The 19919-nt window shown below is 35.3% G+C and overlaps 1 protein-coding gene across 3 annotated transcripts in view; it reads left to right on the forward strand.

The window, feature by feature from the left end:
* CDH10 (cadherin 10) overlaps positions 1-19919 on the forward strand; it is a 135717-nt gene that overhangs the window by 104454 nt on the left and 11344 nt on the right. For 2 of the 3 annotated variants that reach the window (XM_036279250.1, XM_036279251.1), the window contains 4 exons: positions 7646-7833; positions 9445-9698; positions 13950-14086; positions 19125-19246. In XM_036279250.1, the coding sequence (XP_036135143.1) occupies positions 7646-7833; positions 9445-9698; positions 13950-14086; positions 19125-19246 (701 nt within the window). The remainder of the gene's footprint in view (positions 1-7645; positions 7834-9444; positions 9699-13949; positions 14087-19124; positions 19247-19919) is intronic. The other variant, XM_036279252.1, reaches the window with a different exon arrangement.

Consider the following 19919-nt stretch of genomic DNA (forward strand, 5'->3'; position numbering starts at 1 on the left):
TTAACTACTTGCAGTTTCCTCCAAGGAGCTTTATCTTGTTTTTAATTTCTTCCTGTTAAGCTCATTAAAAAACATCTTTTCAACATTATCCAATGGAATGGTTTATAAATGTGCATAATTGTGTCATTTTTCTTAAAGCAAGTATTGTTTGAGATTATTGCGCAGCATAGAGATGTTACGATAAGATTCCACACAAAACAAATTTAAAACTTAAACTAATGTTAAATTATTGTGTTGATTCATATATGTGTGTGTTATTATGTTGTTGTTGTTGTTGTTATTAATCTCAACTCTAGGAATGCTGAGTTCTTATGCAAATGTGAGACAAGGGCAGGAACAAAGGAAAAAGACAAATTCTCTCTCTTTGAGCCTCATTCCTTTTTATCAGTAAAACCAAACAACAACTATTTGTAGCCAAGCTCAAAACCGAACTTTGCCCTGGTTATCCTCTCCTGTGTCTTCTGGCATCTTTTGTTCAGGAGGAGCCCACAGGCCACGTCTCTTACTATAGCTATCATGTTCGTCCCCCCCTCCCCTAAGGCCTCTTCCATTGAGCTGTTCGTTACTTCTAATTCTGGTACCCAAAGCTGCAGCGTTTTTAAATATTCAAGTGCAAAGGTCTTATTGATAAAATTTTGCATAGGACAAGTGATGTGGAATATTTAGTCTTGATTCCCAAAAAGCCAAAAAGATCAAAATTGCTTGAAATCTTTGAATAATAAAAGTTCCAAAGTGTGAGGTTGTCAGTAAGTCCCCAAGTACACATATTTAAGGAGCCGTGTATTTTGCCCAGTCCCTAGGAACCATTGCAATATTTCTTTTTAGGTTTTAACTTCTAAATATAACTTTCCATATGTTTTACAGAAATGGCAGTTACCTCTCTGCTCCTCATATTTGTGCCTTTGTACTTACATCGATAAGCAAACTAAGAACATAGTCACCAGGAAGAAATATTTATCTGCCCTAAACATTAAGAGAAGCAGATGATTCATTCTGACACCTGGGAATGAATCTAAAATATCTGTAAACTGGAACTGATAGGAAAACGAGAAGCATACCACATAATTAAAGCTCCATCCACTGTAAGATAAAAAATAAGATGGGTGACAGGCACGACTTTTCCTTTGTCAGTGTGCTTAGCAATCTGTCTCCTTCCTGGTCCCCCTCCTGCTGTTCACCCCACGCGGTAAACACACCTACAGGCCTTAATGAAAGTAATTTCAGGTTGCTTGACAAATTAGGATGGTTGTGCTCAACAGACTAGTCTTGGAAATAAATAAAAGTATGAATGAGTATCTCTTTCATACATTTAAAATATAGAAATGTACTTTTTAACTTTGAAATAGACCCAATACATCTTGTCGATTGGTTTATGAGCATCCGCACAATTCCAGAGAAAGCATTATTGAATTATTTATCTTGGGTACTGAATAAATATTTGTTGGATAAATTAATTACTATAGTTGCCATATAATCAAAACAATCATTAATGTGTATATTGTGGGTGTGTATACAACACATATCTTTATGATACAGCTTTTTGAATCACTTCACAGAAGAACTAAATCTATACTGTTGTGATGAATAGGTCAATTACAGCTTTCCGGAAAAGTATGGAAACCTTGAAAACACTTTTATTAATATTTCTGGGAAAAACAAGTAGATGTATATGTATGATGAACACACACAACTCAATTACTGTGTGTGTGTGTGTGTGTGTGTGTGTGTCCCTTCCAACAGAGTACAGTAGAAGTGTACTGACATGTACTTTAGTCTTATTATAATATGAACCAATGCACCATAGTCAGTCACTTCCCTGGTCAAGTCTCAGAAGGCACTGAAAATTAACATGGACAAAGCTTACTCTAATATATGAAATAAACCTTGGAATGAAAGTAGTCTCTGCACTAACCAAGATATAAAATGAAGTGATAAATAAGTTTGGAACCTTGACCAAAACTATAATAAGCAGACAGATTTTCAGAATCTAACCATGTGCCTAAAAATACAAGCAGTTTCCAAAAAAAAAAGAAGTCCAAGCTAAAAATAAAAAGTAGGAGAACAAATTCCCAGAGACAATACAGTGAAATCTAAGTAAAGTTAATTAAACAATAAAATCTTTCCTTTTTCCCTTTGTTCTTTTTCTTCTCTCTCTGCCTCTGGGTTCTCCTTTCTTTTTAGTTTGGAATTTGTGCTCATTTTTACTACCTTGACTCTCTGTCTCTATGAGCCACAAATGTTGTTTTTAAGCTAAAAAGTTGAACTGAATTATCTAGCTGTGTTACTGGAAATGAAGTCTAATTTAATGTATTTTAATGAACTACATTATCTTATAAATTATCAACTTTTCAAAATGCTAACCAGTAGAGCAAGTAGATTGATTTATTTGTACTCTTCTGTGATCCCATTACTCTCTGATGAAGCACCCAATTGTCTGTCAAAAAATCCTAATTTCATTTTTTTTTTTTTCAGTCCTCAGATCTAGAAACAACAAATCTTTAAGACTTGGCTTGTATGAATGACCAGTGTTCAGGCATTAGGAATTTGTTTAAGGCTAATGAAATGGGATTCTAGGCCTTTTTGAGTAACAACAATTAAAACCAAATGTGCAGCTGATTTACAAGTATGATATTATAGTGTTCCTATTGAAATACTTTTATTCTATTATGCTACAAGATTTTCTCTTATGTTGAAAAGTTTTAAATACAAGTGGTGTAAATCAAAGCACTCTAAATTCCATATTATTGGATCATAACACAAAGAATAAAATAAATGTCCTTGACTTTTTTTTTAATCCTTACCTGAGGATAATTTTCCATTGATTTTCAGATAGAGTGGGAGGGAGAGAGGGAGAGAGGGGCAGGGAGAGAGACATGTCCATTGGTTGCCTCCTGCATGACCCCTACCAGGGCCAGGGATCAAAGCACAACCAAGGCATGTGCTTTGACCGGAATCAAACCTGTGACCCTTTGATCAGAGGGCTGATGCTCTAACCACTGAGCCATGCTGGCCATAGCTGTCCTTGACTCATAACTTATATAAATATATAATAAAACATATAAATAAGAGTTTTTTCTTATAGAATTTCAAGTAATAAATGTGGAAATAATGAAGAAAATAGAAAATCACTATTATAAAATTATTACAGTCAAGACCACTGATTGATGCTGAAATTAATGGAAGTGAGACAGAATATTTGCATAATCTTTTTTTCTTTATTGATTTTTAGAGAGGGAAGAAGGCACAGGGAGAGAGTGATAGAAACATCAATGAGAGAGAACATCGATTGGCTGCCTCCTGCATGCCTCCCACTGGGGACTTGGCACACAACCTAGACATGTGCCCTGACTGGGAATTGAACCAGCGACCTCTTGGTGCATGGGTCAATGCTCATCTACTGAGCCATACCAGCCAAGCCATTTGCACAATCTTAAAATATGCCTCCCAACATATATATAAATTATGAAGAAAAATATTTACTTATCATAGGAGATAACTGGCAGAAACAGCCTCTTAACCAAGTGATAAAGGTTAACATCAGCCATTAACCATGTGGACATCACTGTTCCCTGACATGCTACACAGAGAACAGATCGCTTGTGTGATATCCTTGACAAAAACGCATAACCTCAAACTCATCCTGAGAAAATTTGAAACTGATCCAAATTGAAAGACATTTTACAAGTTAACTGACCAGTATTGTTTAAAGGAATTAAGTTGATAGAAGATGAGGACAGATGGAAGAACTCTCACAGATCAGAGGAGAAGAAGAAGATATGACAACCAAATGCAAAGTAGGATTCCCTGAGAAAATTTTAATGGAACAACTGGTGAAGGTCAAATTCTGAACTCAGTTAATAGTAAAATTATTAAAGTGACATTTCTTATAAACTAAACTTTTTATCAGTGATTATGAATTAAAAATTAAAAATGAACTTGCTAAATGCTATACAACTAGACATGGTTGAGCCTGAGTTCTAACCAATGCTATACAACCATTAGACTCTTCTTGTCAGGTTTTGGACTCAGGGTTCTACTGATTTCATATGAAGAGTTGGGGGACATTTTTTCTTTTCTTCAAAAGACATTGCACACACAGTTATAAATTACCTTTGATAAGTAAAATCTTTTTTTCTGCATCATATGCTTTATTTTCATTGCTTTTTCAATATTTTAAGTCTCCAATTTAAATCTTATTTGAACCATCAGTTACATAGAAGTCATTTTTAATTTTCTTTTAAACTTTTATGAATATGAGTATTTGGGGGTTATCTTTTTGTATTAACCTCTACTTTAATTGGAGCATGTTCAGAGAATACAGAAAATTCTGATTTAGCAAACTTGTCTAATAACTTGATAGTTGACGAAATTGAGTTTAATGCTTTATGTGTGCTTGAAAAGAAACTTCATTCTCTAGATTGTCTGTGCAGGTTTTTATACACATCACTCACTTCTGCTGTATTATTTAATTTATTTTATTAAATAGTCTATGTATTGATAATGTTTTTGGTCTGGTTGACCATTACCTAAACAATGAAACATTGGTGTGGCTGTATTTCACATTTACTCTAGATTTGAGACTAGATAAACATGGTACTGAATATTTTGTTGTTGTTGTATTTTTGTTACAGATGTTTTTCCTTTTCCCCCCATTGACACCTTCCTCCCAAACCCACCCCCTAGGATTATTGTCTATGTCCTTGTTTTAACAGAAACCAGATTTTACAAGATATTATAAATCAAATGGAAAAAATAATAATTTATTCTAACATCAATAATAAATACCTACAATAGAGCAGTGGCATCTCTCATGAACTTCAGAAAGACTACTTATGTTTCAGTGTAATCAATGTATTGAGTCTGCTTCTATATCATTTCATTTTTTTTAAAGAAAGTTCTTGCCATAAGTAGGCCATATTTGATGATGTCCTGGGGTAAAAACATAGTGAAATAAATATATAACGAAAGGAAGAGTCAAAGGTTGCCAGGCAAAAAGTTGTATGGTAAATCTCTCATAAGGAGGAAAATGTACTAAGTTGAAATAAAAAAAGCACATGGGAAAAAACTGAAGGAAACCAGTTTTATGATGAAAAATAAAGAAAAGAATAACAGGAAAGAGGAGCTAATTTAGGGAGGGCCAGCCTCTATATGTTTTATTTTAATCACAATAGGGGCACTAAACAGATTTTAAATCTCTGAATAATTATTGATAAGAGTGTTGTTTTCCAAAGGCTAATACTACTGCCGTATGAATAGAGCATTTGAGATTTCATTGGATTTGGCTAACTACAGAAAATGGTAGAAGAGTTAGGAAGTTACTCATTTATCCAATACATAAATAAGTATATAGTAGCTACTATACTGAAATACAGTAAGAATTTAATGATGAAAAAGAAGTACTTGTTCTGTGTAGCACATTCTCATGATTCATGCAAATGAATAAGTAAATAATATAATGCCTAGCAGGGGCAAGTGATATGAACAGTGATTGGGGGTGGTATTCTTAATAAGATTATTTTCAGTAAGGTTATTGGAGAGAGCATCTGAGGAGGTCACAGTTAAGCAGTCATCTGAAGGAAGGAAGGGAGAGAGCCATCAGCCTACCAGGGGCAGGTGTTTCTAGGAGAACCAGCAAACACAAAGAGAGCCAGTAAGACTTGAAAACTCATCAATGAGATGAGATTTGCTTTCAACAGTGTGTTATCAAAGATAGGGAGGAAAATACAGAAGAAAGAATAAAAGATGCGGACTAACAGACTAACTGGAGTGTGGTGGAAACTGAGTCTAATGAGGTCTCCCAGGAAATGACTCCCATAACCAGGCAGTGGGGGTGCTAGGTGCCTGGACTGGTTAGTTAGGGCTGCTGTGACAAGTACTACAGACAGGGTGGCTGAAGCAACAAAATAGTCCTTTCTTGCAGTGATGGCAGCTGGAAGTCCAAGATCAGGTGTCAGTACTGTTGATTTCTTCTAAGGCCTCTCCTTGGCTTGTAGATACCACCTTCTCCCTATTTCTTCACACAGTCTTCTCTTGGTGCCTATTTATGTCCAAATCTCCTCTTTTAATAAGGACAATATCATATTAGATTAAGACTCACCCTAAATGTTCGCATTTAACTTTACATCTTTAAAGGTCCTATCTTCTCATGTCCTTTGAGACGACATGGAGGGACCTGGAGAGTATTATGCTAACTGACATAAACCAGTCAGAGAAGGACAAATACCACATGATCTCACTTATTTGTGGAATATAATGAACAAAATAGACCCAGAGACATAGAAAGAAGTATGGTTCAGACTGACAAACCTCAGAGAAGGCGGGGGGTGGGGAGATAAACCAAAGAACTTATGTGCAGGTATGCATAACCAGTGGACATAGACAACAATGCTTTGAGGGAGGGATCGGGAGGAGGGTCTAGGGAGGAAAAAGGAGAAACATCTGTAACAAAAATAAATAAATAAAAAAATTTTTAAAAGGTCCAATCTTCTGATACAGTCACATTCCAAGGTAATGAATGTAAGTTAGGGGTTCAGTATAAATTTTGAGAGACACAGTGCCCTCAACACTCTGCCTATAACAGTGCCATTATTTTTTTCAGATTTGTTTAATCACATTCTGATTACATGAGGGTAGTGGGGGAAGAATTTTACATGAGGGAAATAGCACGCAAAAAAATGTGAGATGTAGGAAATTACGTTTTGACAAGAAAACTTAGAAAAGTCTAGTTGGGTGCAAGTCTTTTGTGTAAGTGACTGAAGGAAAAATACATTAGGAAGGCTATACTCAGGCAAGAGCATGGATACTTAAGCATTCCGGACTTTACTATGGATTTTGAGGAGAATTACTTAAGGTTTATCAGCAGTAAGCTGCGATAATCAGAAGGATGCTTCAGGTCTGTTCATCTGTCAGTGACATACAGTTTATGATCAAAAGCTAAACCATAAATCTCATTAGCAGTAGATATTGTTCAGGCTGGAAACACATCTCTGTGTACCAGGGGCTTGGATAAATTCTTGTTTTACTCTGAAATGGAGGGGACTTTGTCACAATTTAATGTTTGTATATTGACACTGTGAAGGGCAATTTTGTATTTCTCCCACAGACTAACCTTTGTTTCTTCCATCACAAATAGAAATAGGATTCCTCCTGATTATGGCTGATTTCTTGGAATTTTGTAACATTCTGCCTGGCAGTAGAGGCATGCTGAATGGTATATAAAAAACACAACAGAGGAAAAACAATTAAAGATAAATATCCACTGCTTATTTCATAACTCATTATAACTGCATAAACACACACAGGGACACATCTGCACTCAAAGCCGATTCTAGTTATTTGTGTAAATGCAAAAAAGACAAATTACTCATTCTTACAACCAGAATTGCTAATACGATTAGAAGCTGGTACTTGCTATTCATAATATTCATGGACAAATACCCCAAAGCTCTACATTTTCTGTTCTTAGACATCAATTTAATATTATTTTATTATGTGTATTCAACTTATTAATCCAGTCAACATCTAACACAGTGTTTATGATTTATAATGTTTTTTCATAACACATTGACTTTGGAATATTTTGAGAAATCTCTCTCTCTCTCTCTCTCTCTCTCTCTCTCTCTCTTGTTTTCTTTATTCTTTGTAGGCACCATTCACCTTCGAGTACTCGAATCTTCCCCAGTTGGTACAGCCGTTGGAAGTGTAAAAGCAACTGATGCTGACACTGGAAAAAATGCTGAAGTTGAATACCGAATTATTGATGGTGATGGGACTGACATGTTTGACATCGTCACTGAGAAGGACACACAGGAAGGCATCATCACTGTGAAAAAGGTGCCCTGCATCAGTATAAATAAGCATCCAACTGCGGAAAGTAGAGATTTCAATATGTACTCTCTGTTTATGCATTATCCATTGAAAAACCTCACTGTCAAGTTCAAATATAATTTATATTGTTCATAGTCTGAGAAACATAAAGCCAAAGCTCTTAGGCGTTTTGACCAAGTGTTTTTATTGAAACCTGAACCCGAGAGTTCACAAAATTTACAAAGCAAGTTAATGTACAGGGTGGGACAAGAGTAGGTTTTCAGTTGTTCATATGGAAAATAACACAATAATTAATAAATACTACATGAATAAACTCTGTGTTTCATATACTCACAACTATAGTCTTACTTTTGTCCCATCCTGTATGTGTGATTATATTTATGAACCACAGTAATAAAAGCCTTCCATAATAACATGCTTTTCTTAAATAAAAGTTAATAGCTAATAATGGCAATATGTTATCACAGTTGGAGGCATAAAAAGGAGCATACCATCTATCCAGATGTATGAAGTAATAATTAGAGCTGCTAGACAACATGAATTGGAAGATAATTTAATTGTTCACATTTTTCCTTCTGCTACATAAATTAAACTTTTCTGCTAAGATATGCTTATCAATATGATTTAAAGGTAACTAATTTTTATTATAGACTCAGTACCATCATTATAAGAAAAAAACAAGGCACAGTAAAGTTTAAGTCCCAATGAAATATCCTGAACACTCTATGCATGAAATAACCACCTAAGCACTGGTTAACCACAAAACTATCCTGAGATTCTATTGCACAGCCCCAGGTACACAACCACTTTTAAATAGACAGCAGCCAACAAAGGGGAAAACAGCTTTCTTGTTACTTTTCAAGATTGGGAAGTAATGGTCATGCAGGTGGAATCTCATATAACTGTTGAATGTTTTATATTAGTCTTCAATTTCATAAAGTACTGGGAGCCCATTAAACTGTATGGAATATCCACAGCATAAGTTTAAAAAAATAGCTAAATTTTTTCTTATAAAAAAAATTGCAGTGGCCAACACCTGAGGGCACGTGCATGCGTGTGCGCGGGCACAAACACACACACACACACACAACCCAACAGCCCATTTAAAAAAAAAATGTTCTTTTTGTGATATATTAGAGACAGAGAAAGGGAGAGGGAGAGAGAGATGGACACATCGATGAGAGAGAACATCGATTGGCCACCTCCTGCATGCCCCCCACCGGGGATCAGGCCCACAACCTGGGCATGTGCCCTGACTGGGAATCGAACCGGCGACCTCTCAGTGCATGGGTCGATGCTCAACCACTGAGCCATACCAGCTGGGCCCAACAGCCTATTTTTATGAGTCACCACCTTAGATTTGAATCCTTTGTAATTTTTCCAAGATTTTCAATTTTATTTTTTTATGTTCTCAAGTATAACACATTAAATATGTAAAAAAGTAAAATTAAATCCTGTTGATATGTAAATGGTATATTATTTTTATTACTTTTATTTGTTTGCAGTCAATGGACATCTTAGAACTCAGTCAGTCTTTAAAATCCTACTGTAATTTGGAAGGAACATCTAATCCAATTTCCCTCACTTGAATTTCATGGTTTATTTTTTTTTATCCAGCCACTTGACTATGAGAGCCGGAGACTTTACACTCTGAAGGTGGAAGCCGAGAATACCCATGTCGATCCACGTTTTTATTACCTTGGACCATTTAAAGATACAACAATTGTAAAAATCTCTATAGAAGATGTGGATGAGCCTCCCGTTTTTAGCAGGTCCTCCTATCTGTTTGAGGTTCATGAAGATATTGAAGTGGGCACAATCATTGGAACCGTAATGGCAAGGGACCCAGATTCTACTTCGAGCCCCGTCAGGTAATGATGCCTTTGCTTTAGAATAAAAGAAAAAGAACTGAAGCAAATATAGAGGTCATGAAATTCTATTTAAAGCATTTAATGCACTGAAAGATAAGAAGGCCTCTCAATAAGTGGCACATAAAGCCGTCTCTGAAGGCAGGGCATACACAGGTTTATAGTGGCTTCAGTTCTAATCATGCCTTGAACCTGGAACTTACCTGCATCATTTTCCTGTCTCTGTAAGGTATTTGTTGTTCTGATCCTTGGGATAGACAAAGGACACTGTTTCCTATTTTCATCTGTACATTTATGATGTAACTAAATTACTTTATTTGTACTTTCAGGTTCTTACATAATATGTGAAATTGAGAGGAGTATTAACAGTTGAAAATATAATTATAACAGTGTTTTGTGCACTTACATTATGGTATTAGAAACACCCTCATATTCCTGCCATCAAAGAAGAAATGTTTTTCTTGTTGTTGTTGTTGTTATTTTGGCTTTATCAAGTAATATTAGACATTCCAGAAAGATTAGAGTAAATGGCAGCCTGAAAACATATGAGACACAATAAAAGCAGAAAAAGTGAGACTCAAAGTTTTCACTGTCTTATATCATTTAAAAGAAATTCATATATCTATGCACAATATTCAGCATCAAAATGACTGCTCACTTTAAACTGTTAGTCTGGCATGTATTTTAGACTTTACTTGTTCCCCGAATCCTCAGCAGGCTGACTCGGCTTGCCCCCTGTTCCCTGTGGACCAGTCGAGTAGGAGTTCAGATGATGTTTGCACGCGCGCTGTTCTCCGCTGTCTACGTGTGCATCGCTGCAGTCTAGAGCCTTTAATTGTATGCGCCATGTGACTCTCGCTCGCCTTGGCGTTAAACATCCTGTAGGTTCTGCAGTATCTTCAGTGAAGTCATATTTGATGCATATTAAAATTACTATTTGATTTATGTAATTTTACCTAAATATTTTCTTCTATTCACACACAGCATCACAGGTTACATGAAAGCAGAAGAAACGTGTGCATGGCAGCCACGTAGAGTCCCCATATGCCCCCTCACCTTCTTGTCAATGCCTCTTCTCCCATTTATTTATCTTCATTGAAATTGCTGCATTCTTTGGATATCTTTCCCTTTGAAGCTTTAAATAACTAATATATACATTTAATTTTCTTCATTAAATACTTAACCAGGATTTTCTTGTCATAGCTCCCAACTGACTTTAACAGGCTGTGCTCTGTGTTCTGATTCTAAAATTACCTTAAAAATAAATTTATATATGTGTGTGTGTGTTATATACATATACGCACACATATATATATATTTTAAGAATTCAATTTAAATCTAGTTGCACTGTTAACTAGCAACATAAAGGTATTTCTCCATACAATGAAATAGATTTTTCATCCTCCTGTAGACTGATGATTGTTTTATGTCAAATATGGCTATGGATTTTTAAAACAAAAAATTAATATATTTAATCAGGATGCAAGTACTAAGATCAGGAGAAAATAATCTATTTATTTACACCATGTGCAACAAAATTAATAATTGCATTGATTTTTAATGACGGGATCTAGACCGTGAAGGTTGTTGTATGCGTGAATGTATGCTACCATGATTTAGAAAATGCAAGTGAACATTCTTGAATGTTACTTTTGATAGACCATGGAGGTTAAAAATATTTTTTAAACAAACAAAGAAGCTTTATTAATGCTGTGTAATTTTTGGATGGATACTATTGGACATGTTATATGTTGTCATATATTGTGGATCTTTTTTTTTTTTTAATTCTTCTTTTTTTATTTATTTATTTATTTTTTGATATTTTGTTCAGATAGAGTGGGAGAGGGAGAGAGCGAAACATCGATGTGAAAGGGACACATCGAGTGGTTGCCACCCGCACGACCCAACCAGGGCCGGGGACAAACTGCAACAGAGGTACGTGCCCTTAGCGGGAACCGAACCCGGGTCTCTCCGGACCACAGGCCGATGCTCTAACCGCTGAGCCAAACCGGCCAGGGCTATATTGTGGATCTTGATACAGTAATCAAATGGATTTATTTAAAATGTGTGTTTTGGAAATTATTTTAAAAATGAAATTTAAAACACAATATTCCAGTAAATCATTGAAAAATATAATTATATCAAGTTTGAACAAGAACCAGCATCTCTGTATGGTCCAGATAATTTCACATAATCCTCTAAATTTTGTCATTATTTCTTTAAACTGGACTATAAGAAATAATTAAGATAAAACATGCAAAAATGGATTTGGCAAACACAATGATGTTTTATATTTACATGCTGCAACTTCATGTCATATTCTATAGAAATAAGGAACCCTATAATTTGCCCAAGTGCCAAAGAATTCATTCTCTTTTATTTAACTAATATTTGTGGATCACTATATCAGATATTGATGTATTTCTCAAAGAGTTCTCAGACTGTTAAGGATGGTGATTCATTATGAGCAATAATATTCATTGAGTGCCTACTACAGGCCAAGTAAGATGCTTGGTGTTTTCATGTTTTATTTACTGTATGAGATGTGAGATGAAATGAATTCCTAGTGCAGTGGTAAATGACAGCAAAGAGTGGTAAAGGTACTTTATGAGAAAGGGGGCAAATTCATTTGACTTCAGGTAATGATAAGACACTCCAAGGAGGAATTTATGTTGTCTTTCAGAAGTAAAATAATTTCGTCAACTTGGGATAGAATTTTTGCATTATTCCATATATAGAGATACAGTGTTTTGCTTTATTTGTGAATGGTAAGATGTGCATTTTGAATACAAAACAATCCATATTATGTTAATGGAAAGAGCTGGAGTTTATTACGGAGATTTATAAGTTATTGGTATATTCTATTTAGAACTGATTTAAATAAATTTCAGTTGACTTTTGTAAACATGATACAATTTTGGAACACTACTAGAGAGGAGTTGTAATGGCACCATTTTTATTTATTTTGTATTATTATTCACAAAACATACTTTAAAATAATATTTCATATATGTTTTCTTAAAATAGATGACAATTGTGGCTTAGAAAAAGATATATCATAACTCAGTATTACTCCTGGTCTTGTAATCTTTGCTTTCTTTGTTTTTTAATATGGAGCATTAAATATAATTTGGGGTTATGCTTGCTAACTCAAGAATGATGAAACATTTGCAAGCCACTAAGATTGTGAAGTGACAATAACTGATGAGGAGCATAGCAATTTTATAATTTTTTTTTTAATTCTCACCTGAGGATATTTTTCCATTTATATTCAGATAGAGTAGGAGGGAGAGTGAGAAAGAGAGAGGGAGGTAGATATGAGGGAGACATATCAATTGGTTGCCTCCCACATGACCCTGACCAGGGACAGGGATGAACTGTAACCAAGGTACGTGCCCTTGACAGGAATCAAACCCACAACTCATTGGTCTGAGGGCCAACGCTTTAACCACTGAGCCAAACTAGCCAGGACCAGGCACAGCTATTTTAAACCGTGGTTGACAAACCAAAGAATAATGACATATATCTGAAGTGCATCATCCTGATCGATAAACCTGCTATTTGGCTCTAGAACAATATCTAGCACAATGCCTTTAATCAATTTGCAGAATAATTATTTTTGTTTTTTATATATGCTAAAATTTTATTTGATGCACATGTGTATATAAACTTCTATCTCAAATTTTTATTTTTAAAACATCTCTGGTTAAAATTTTTCAATGATACAGTTAGTCAAGAAACTGAAGCTACATAAGTGTCGTACCATGAAGCTAGTAAATACCATCATAAATTGCTGACCTACTACTCTGAGAAAACTAATGGTGTCTCCAATTTTCTGACTAAGAACAAGACTTGGCTTCTGGGAATAATCTGTTGTGTTAGATCCTTATAGTAATTCCTCAACAGATTCTTAATAATTAGATAAAGTCAATTGATAATGTAACCATATGTAATACCAATTCTGTCAAAAAATACGGCAAGGTCAGTTGAATATTGAAATAAATAATGATAATAACAAAATGTAGAAGACTATAATTTGATGTGGAAAATATTGCCAACTCATGCCTTGGGAAGAGGGTGTGTGTGTGTGTGTGTCTTTGATAAATTAATAAAATAATCTGCATTGTAGATCACTACTATGTACATTCCTGAAATTATGATATATCCCTACATATGTGTCTTTGCATTTTACCATTTTATCCTACAAATCAGCACTAACACTGCCATGTATTTTTCTTGGCCCTCTACATTCAGATTTTCCTTGGATCGCCATACTGACCTTGACAGGATCTTTAACATACATTCTGGAAATGGATCCCTTTACATATCAAAGCCACTTGACCGGGAACTATCTCAATGGCACAATCTTACTATCATAGCTGCTGAGATCAGTAAGCTGAATTTTATGTGTATAATATTTCACATGCCTTTTTAGTTTTTTATTTTGTTTTTTTTTTGTTGTTGTTGTTAATCCTCCCCCATGGATATTTTTCCATTGGTTTTAGATAGAATGGAAGGAAGGGAGGGAGGGGAGGGGAAGAGAGAGAGAAAGAGAGAGAGAGAGAGAGAGAGAGAGAGAGAAAGAGAGAGATCAATTGATTGCTTCCTGCACGACCCCAACAGGGGCTGTGGATCAAACCCAGGTACATGTCCCTGACTAGGAATCGAACCTGAGACCCTTTGGTCTTCGGCCAGCACTCTAACCACTGAGCCAAACTGGCCAGGGCTAATTTTAGGTTTTATTTTATGCTTAATTATTTTTTTCATTGCAAACATGATATATATTTTAATCTAAGTTTTTAAAAGCTTGTAAATGGTCTAGATAAATCTATGTTTTATATTATCTAACTTAAAATCTATCATTGGGATAGAAAGATAGTCTCTGTTGGGGAAATAATATGTATTAGATTTGTTTCATGGACACTATGAATTAGAATCTGTTCTAGATTCTGGATGTGTATCATTTAATTTTAATAACATACATGCAGGCAGATACTATTACTTTCTTTTTTCAAATAAGGAAACCAAAGTTATTGTAATAGTAGCTAACAAACACTCTGTGCCAGGTATTAATCTAAGAATTTTAAAATAATTTTCTTGGCAATATCTTTATTGACCTTATTGGACAGAGAAGAAAATAAGGTTCTAAGGGTTTTAGTAACTTGCTCAAAATCACAATGTCAGATTTAAACAAGTCATTTGTTTCCAGATCAAATACTTAATTCTGTACTTAATTTACAAAATTGTATGCAACTCGTAGTGGGCAGAGCCAGGGTTAAAAACCACATCTGTATCTAATAGTGAGCATCCTTACCCATACAAAGGATTGGCTACATAATTTGGGGAGCTTATTCTAAATGGAGACAGTTAGGCCTCTTGCTAAAAATAATTAAGAAATCTAACAGGGCAACAGCAGAGTGTTAACACGAGTCTGTGGCCCTTCCGAGTGTGAGACCCTGTGCAACTGCGCGTGTCCACAAAGCCACCCTGTCTGCACATGCAGACCTGTTCATGGTTTACGATTCCTGTACTGGGATGTACATGGAGAAGACAACTCCTTCACTTCTTAAAAAGACACATTAATTAGGGACCAAATCATTGTGAGAAACTAAGCCTATACATTCCATGTTGAAATACCAAGCTGAATTCACAAACACATACTAAGGTCAAGGTTGTTTGAAGCATCCATTCCCAGACTGGGAAGGCAGAACCTTGAGGCTGAATACCAAGTCTCAGAAACATGGAACTAGACTAGACAGGTCATCAGCAATGAATTTGGAACTTCGAAATAAAGTAATAGATTCAGCTTTCTCCTTAGATCTGGCTCTGAAAATGAATTAACATGATGATCCAAATGGTCCAGTGTCTCCATAGTGAGCTCTAAATAGCTGTGCCTTTTAAGAATAACAGAAGAGTCCGGTCGGTGTGGCAAGTGGTTGAGCATCGACCCATGCACCAAGAGGTTCCAGTTCAATTCCCCGTCAGGGCACATGCCCAGGTTTTGGGCCCAATCCCCAGTAGGAGGCATGCAGGAAGCAGCCAATCGATGTTCTCTCTCATCGATGTTTTTATCTCTCTCCCCTTCTCCCTTCCTCTCTCTCTCTAAAATCAATGAAGAAAAAAAAGTTTTAAAAAAGAAGAATAACAGGAGATTTTTAAAGTTTTTCTTTTAAAGAAAGCTTTCATTTCTGTATCGGTCTCCAGATCACCATGGCCAGAAGTGCCCGGCAGCATCCAATCAGGTCATTCCAGAATCGAGATCGTTTGTGCTCTCTGTTGATTCAAGATCCTTATTCAAGCCAGTGAGCTAGAAATTGCATTTTCCATTTCAGTTACTTTGAGAAAATTAACTTCTAAAGCTAGTAGAAATAATTACAATTCTGTAAAAAGCAAAGCCAATTACATTTTTAAAAAAAACTAAACCTATTTCTTGCCCTTAAGCGAATCCATCTATGGAGTCACTGCTGGGAATGTCTACCTGCCAAACCACTAGCAGTCAGGGGCCCATTATGCTGTTCCGGTTATTAATGGGAATGAGGGTAAGAAGGAAACAGTATAGAGGAAATTGTTTCCACTAGATTTTAAACACTGGGTTTCTGGTAACTGTGTCATACACCAAGCCCTAAGCAGGGCAGAATGACATATAAATGTACTTCTTACCAACATATTTCCAGGCCCTGACTCTAACAGTTTAATTCTACAGTCCACAGCAATATAGCCCATCATATGGCAAGTACTACTTCAGGTAATTATTTAGTGCAGTATACCATGAAGAACGTCACTGTTTTTTTCTTTAAAAATCATTTGAAATGCCACATAAAGAATACAAAATCTAAAATTAAAGTCACAATCAGGGATTGTAGGACACATCGTTGTAGAGACCATGCATTCCTCCCCCACCTCAGAAAATTTAACTATAACCATTGCAATACATCCTGACGACAGTTGAGCGAAGTTTATGCTGAAGGACTGACCCCATAGATATACCTAGTTGCTTATTAATGGGACTACTTGCCCTAAGCAAATAGAAAAGATACATCTTTCTAAAGCCTGAGATTTCTAGGTAATGATGTAAATTTCCTCTTCCAGGAAGTATGAAAGCCTGTAGTTACATAGAAGATTCTTGACTGCTAATATATTCTTGCTACAACAGACTTTGCCTTGATGACTCTGAGAGAGACTCAGGTGGTAAATATGTGCCAGCTACTATTCAGAGTGATGCTTCCTTGGAATGCTTTATACTTTTATTTATACAATAGGCTGCTGCATCTGCCAGTTAAAAAAGATCAACACAAGCACCGGGTATTGAATAGGTGACTCCAGGCTTGATGCTTTACAAAGCACATGTGGATTTAGCTCTTCATTTGAAGAGCCTTGAGTTGTTTGTAGAGTCTGGAGAATCTCTATGTAGTATTGTTAGAGAAGAAACTGCAGTTTTTTTGGATATGAGACTTTTCTCTCTCTGTCTTGACTCTTTGGCATAGTTAGAATTTGAATTGCCACCCACAAAAGAGTTATTTTTATGTCAAGACTTTATATTGGAAGAAAACATTGTTATGTCCCATAACTGTGTAAGTAGGTTAAAGAGCATGTTCTAGAGAATATGGAAAACTCATACCTTCCAACTCGTCTCCAAATAACTGTAGATAGTGGAGGGTTCATGTGGAGGCGAAGACTGTGCCTCCGGGTGTTAACAGTGCCAAGAAGCATTCGTCTCCTCTCTCCCCTTCTCCCCTGAGGCACCCCTCTTCAAACCCACAGGGATTGTAGGAAAGCTAGTTAACAGGTTTGTATTGTGTGGAGAAAGAACATCAGCTCTTAAGTAACATAGGAAAATGAAGATATGACTTGATATTAAAGATGATCTTAATAAGAAGCAACACCAACAAACTGATAGTTTGATCAGAAGTTTTCATGCATTAACTCATCGATTTTTTCAAATAACTCTATAAGAAGTTCTATTTAGATTCCTATTGAGTAAATGAGGCATTGGAGATGAAGTAAATTGACCTGAGTCACACAGGGAATGGGGCGGACCTGGGAATCATGTAAAACTGAAGAGCTAAGGAAAGGTTCCTCTTGGAAAGGTAAACACACTTCAGAATGGATTTAGAATTCTGCCTGCTTGCCTTCATACTACTTCAGCCTTGGACATGTCCCTGCGGAATAATCAGTTCTTCCACAATATATTTTTTTAAATCCTGATCTTTTTATTTTAGTAACATTATAAGAATAAATAAATTCTTTTGACAAGTGACATACTCCCGTTTGCATGTGACATTATTTTAATTCTTGTGTCTGAAAATTCTTTAGATCATATTAGAAAGTCAGATAAATTTCACAAGGGTAAATGACATTACTCATAACCCATGTTGGTAAAGGCCATTAAATAAGATTGCTGCTGTCCCTCAGCTCCCTTGCCCCTTGTTTGTTTGGCTTTGTTTTTAGCTAATGATCTTCTTTCTCCTCTTACGCTGATCTTCAGCTGAGTTCTCCAAAGTTCACACAGAAGTTGAGCTATTCAAAGGCAGGTTTTGAATTCACAAAGGCTGATGAATATAACCTGAATTTAAAATGTCAAAGCACTTTCAGATATCAGTCCATGTGCCTAGAAAAATCTATAGTGGAGATAATGTAATTATGATGAATACTAGGTTGTTACCCAAAGATAAGCTAAATAGACATTTCTATTTTAAAATTCTGTTTACCAATCAGAACAATTTTTAAATGAGTTTTTATGTGAAAACTTTGATACTCTTGATTTTTGCATTTGTAACCAAAAAAATCATAATTATTACACTATCTGTTAGTATTGAGTGAATTTTGTTACACAGAATTGTGCCTGGGTTGTTGAAATAGTACTACTAATAATTTTATTAATAAAATCAATTTCATTGTAAATTTCTATCTAATTTGTAAAAGTAGTAGCTATGTACTGATAGTTCCAAAAGGAGAGTTGGGAGTAGCAGGTGGAATATATTTTAGTGATAAAAGTGGTCAGAGGGTAAGTTGTAATATAACAACCACTTAGGAGCTAATGACTTTGGGTGAGTTACTAATTTATTAAATACTACTTCAGGAAATATTATGTAATATAATAATGAATAGCAAAGTTTTATTAAATTTTTGTTCTTGATTTACATATATATTTTACAATAAGGACACAAATATAATATGAACTCAGTTACACTGGATTGTACTTTTAAAAAGATTTTCCAACATAATAACAGTACTTTGAGCCCAGTAATAACGGAATTCATGACCACATAATTAGGCTCTTAGTAATGGTGTTTATTTCATTGGTTCATTATGTTAGTAGAAAGGCCATGGTGTTTATTTGTACAGGAGCACTTCATATCCACAGATGCTTATATAAAGTAGACCTGTGCAAACCATGTCTTCCTGAACGCATTTCTTTCCTTTTTCTAGACAATCCCAAAGAGATGACGCGTGTGGCTGTTTTTGTGAGAATTTTGGATGTTAATGACAATGCCCCACAATTTGCTGTGTTCTATGACACTTTTGTATGTGAAAATGCAAGACCAGGACAGGTGAGTACTCCTAGGATTTAAAAGCATAAGGAGATTTTAACAGCACGGGTCAGTATTCTCTTTTCTCAATCTTGAGACAGATGAGATAAAAACACTCATATAAAGTCTCAGTAATATAATTAAAAACAAACAAATAATTGCTGATGTTTTTAAGGTCGAAGATATCATAAATAACAGTATAACAAGTTTCATTTGTCTTTTGTAAATTTCTAATGTATATAAGATTTTATTATAGCCACAAAAGTTAAAGTGTAAGAATAAATAACTCTACGTTTTTAAACTTTTAAAACCAAAAAACAAAACAGACAACAACAAAAAAAAGAAAACATCTGCTGTGCCATTAGATAAATAATGATAACTGGTAGATAGATGGGAAATAAAAGTTGAGAAAAACAAAGACAAATACATGGGATCAGCAAAACATTCCATCAATATTTCAATGTATGCAAACATGGTTTCAAAGTAGCACTACAGAATTCGCTCCTGAAATTCACCCTTGCATTTCATCATTATAGCAAACACATAAACGACTTAATGACTTAGTTTTTGTCCTTTAAAACATTCTTCCTCCATCAGCTTTGTTGATAACTCTTTAAGCCTTTTCCTCAGTGGACTCATTTTGTTGTTTGAAAAGCTCCAGCGTATATGGCTGAAAGGAATGCTCTTAATTGGT

The sequence above is a fragment of the Molossus molossus genome, unplaced genomic scaffold (genome assembly GCF_014108415.1).
Source record: "Molossus molossus isolate mMolMol1 unplaced genomic scaffold, mMolMol1.p scaffold_m16_p_3, whole genome shotgun sequence".
Taxonomy (NCBI): Eukaryota; Metazoa; Chordata; class Mammalia; order Chiroptera; family Molossidae; genus Molossus; species Molossus molossus.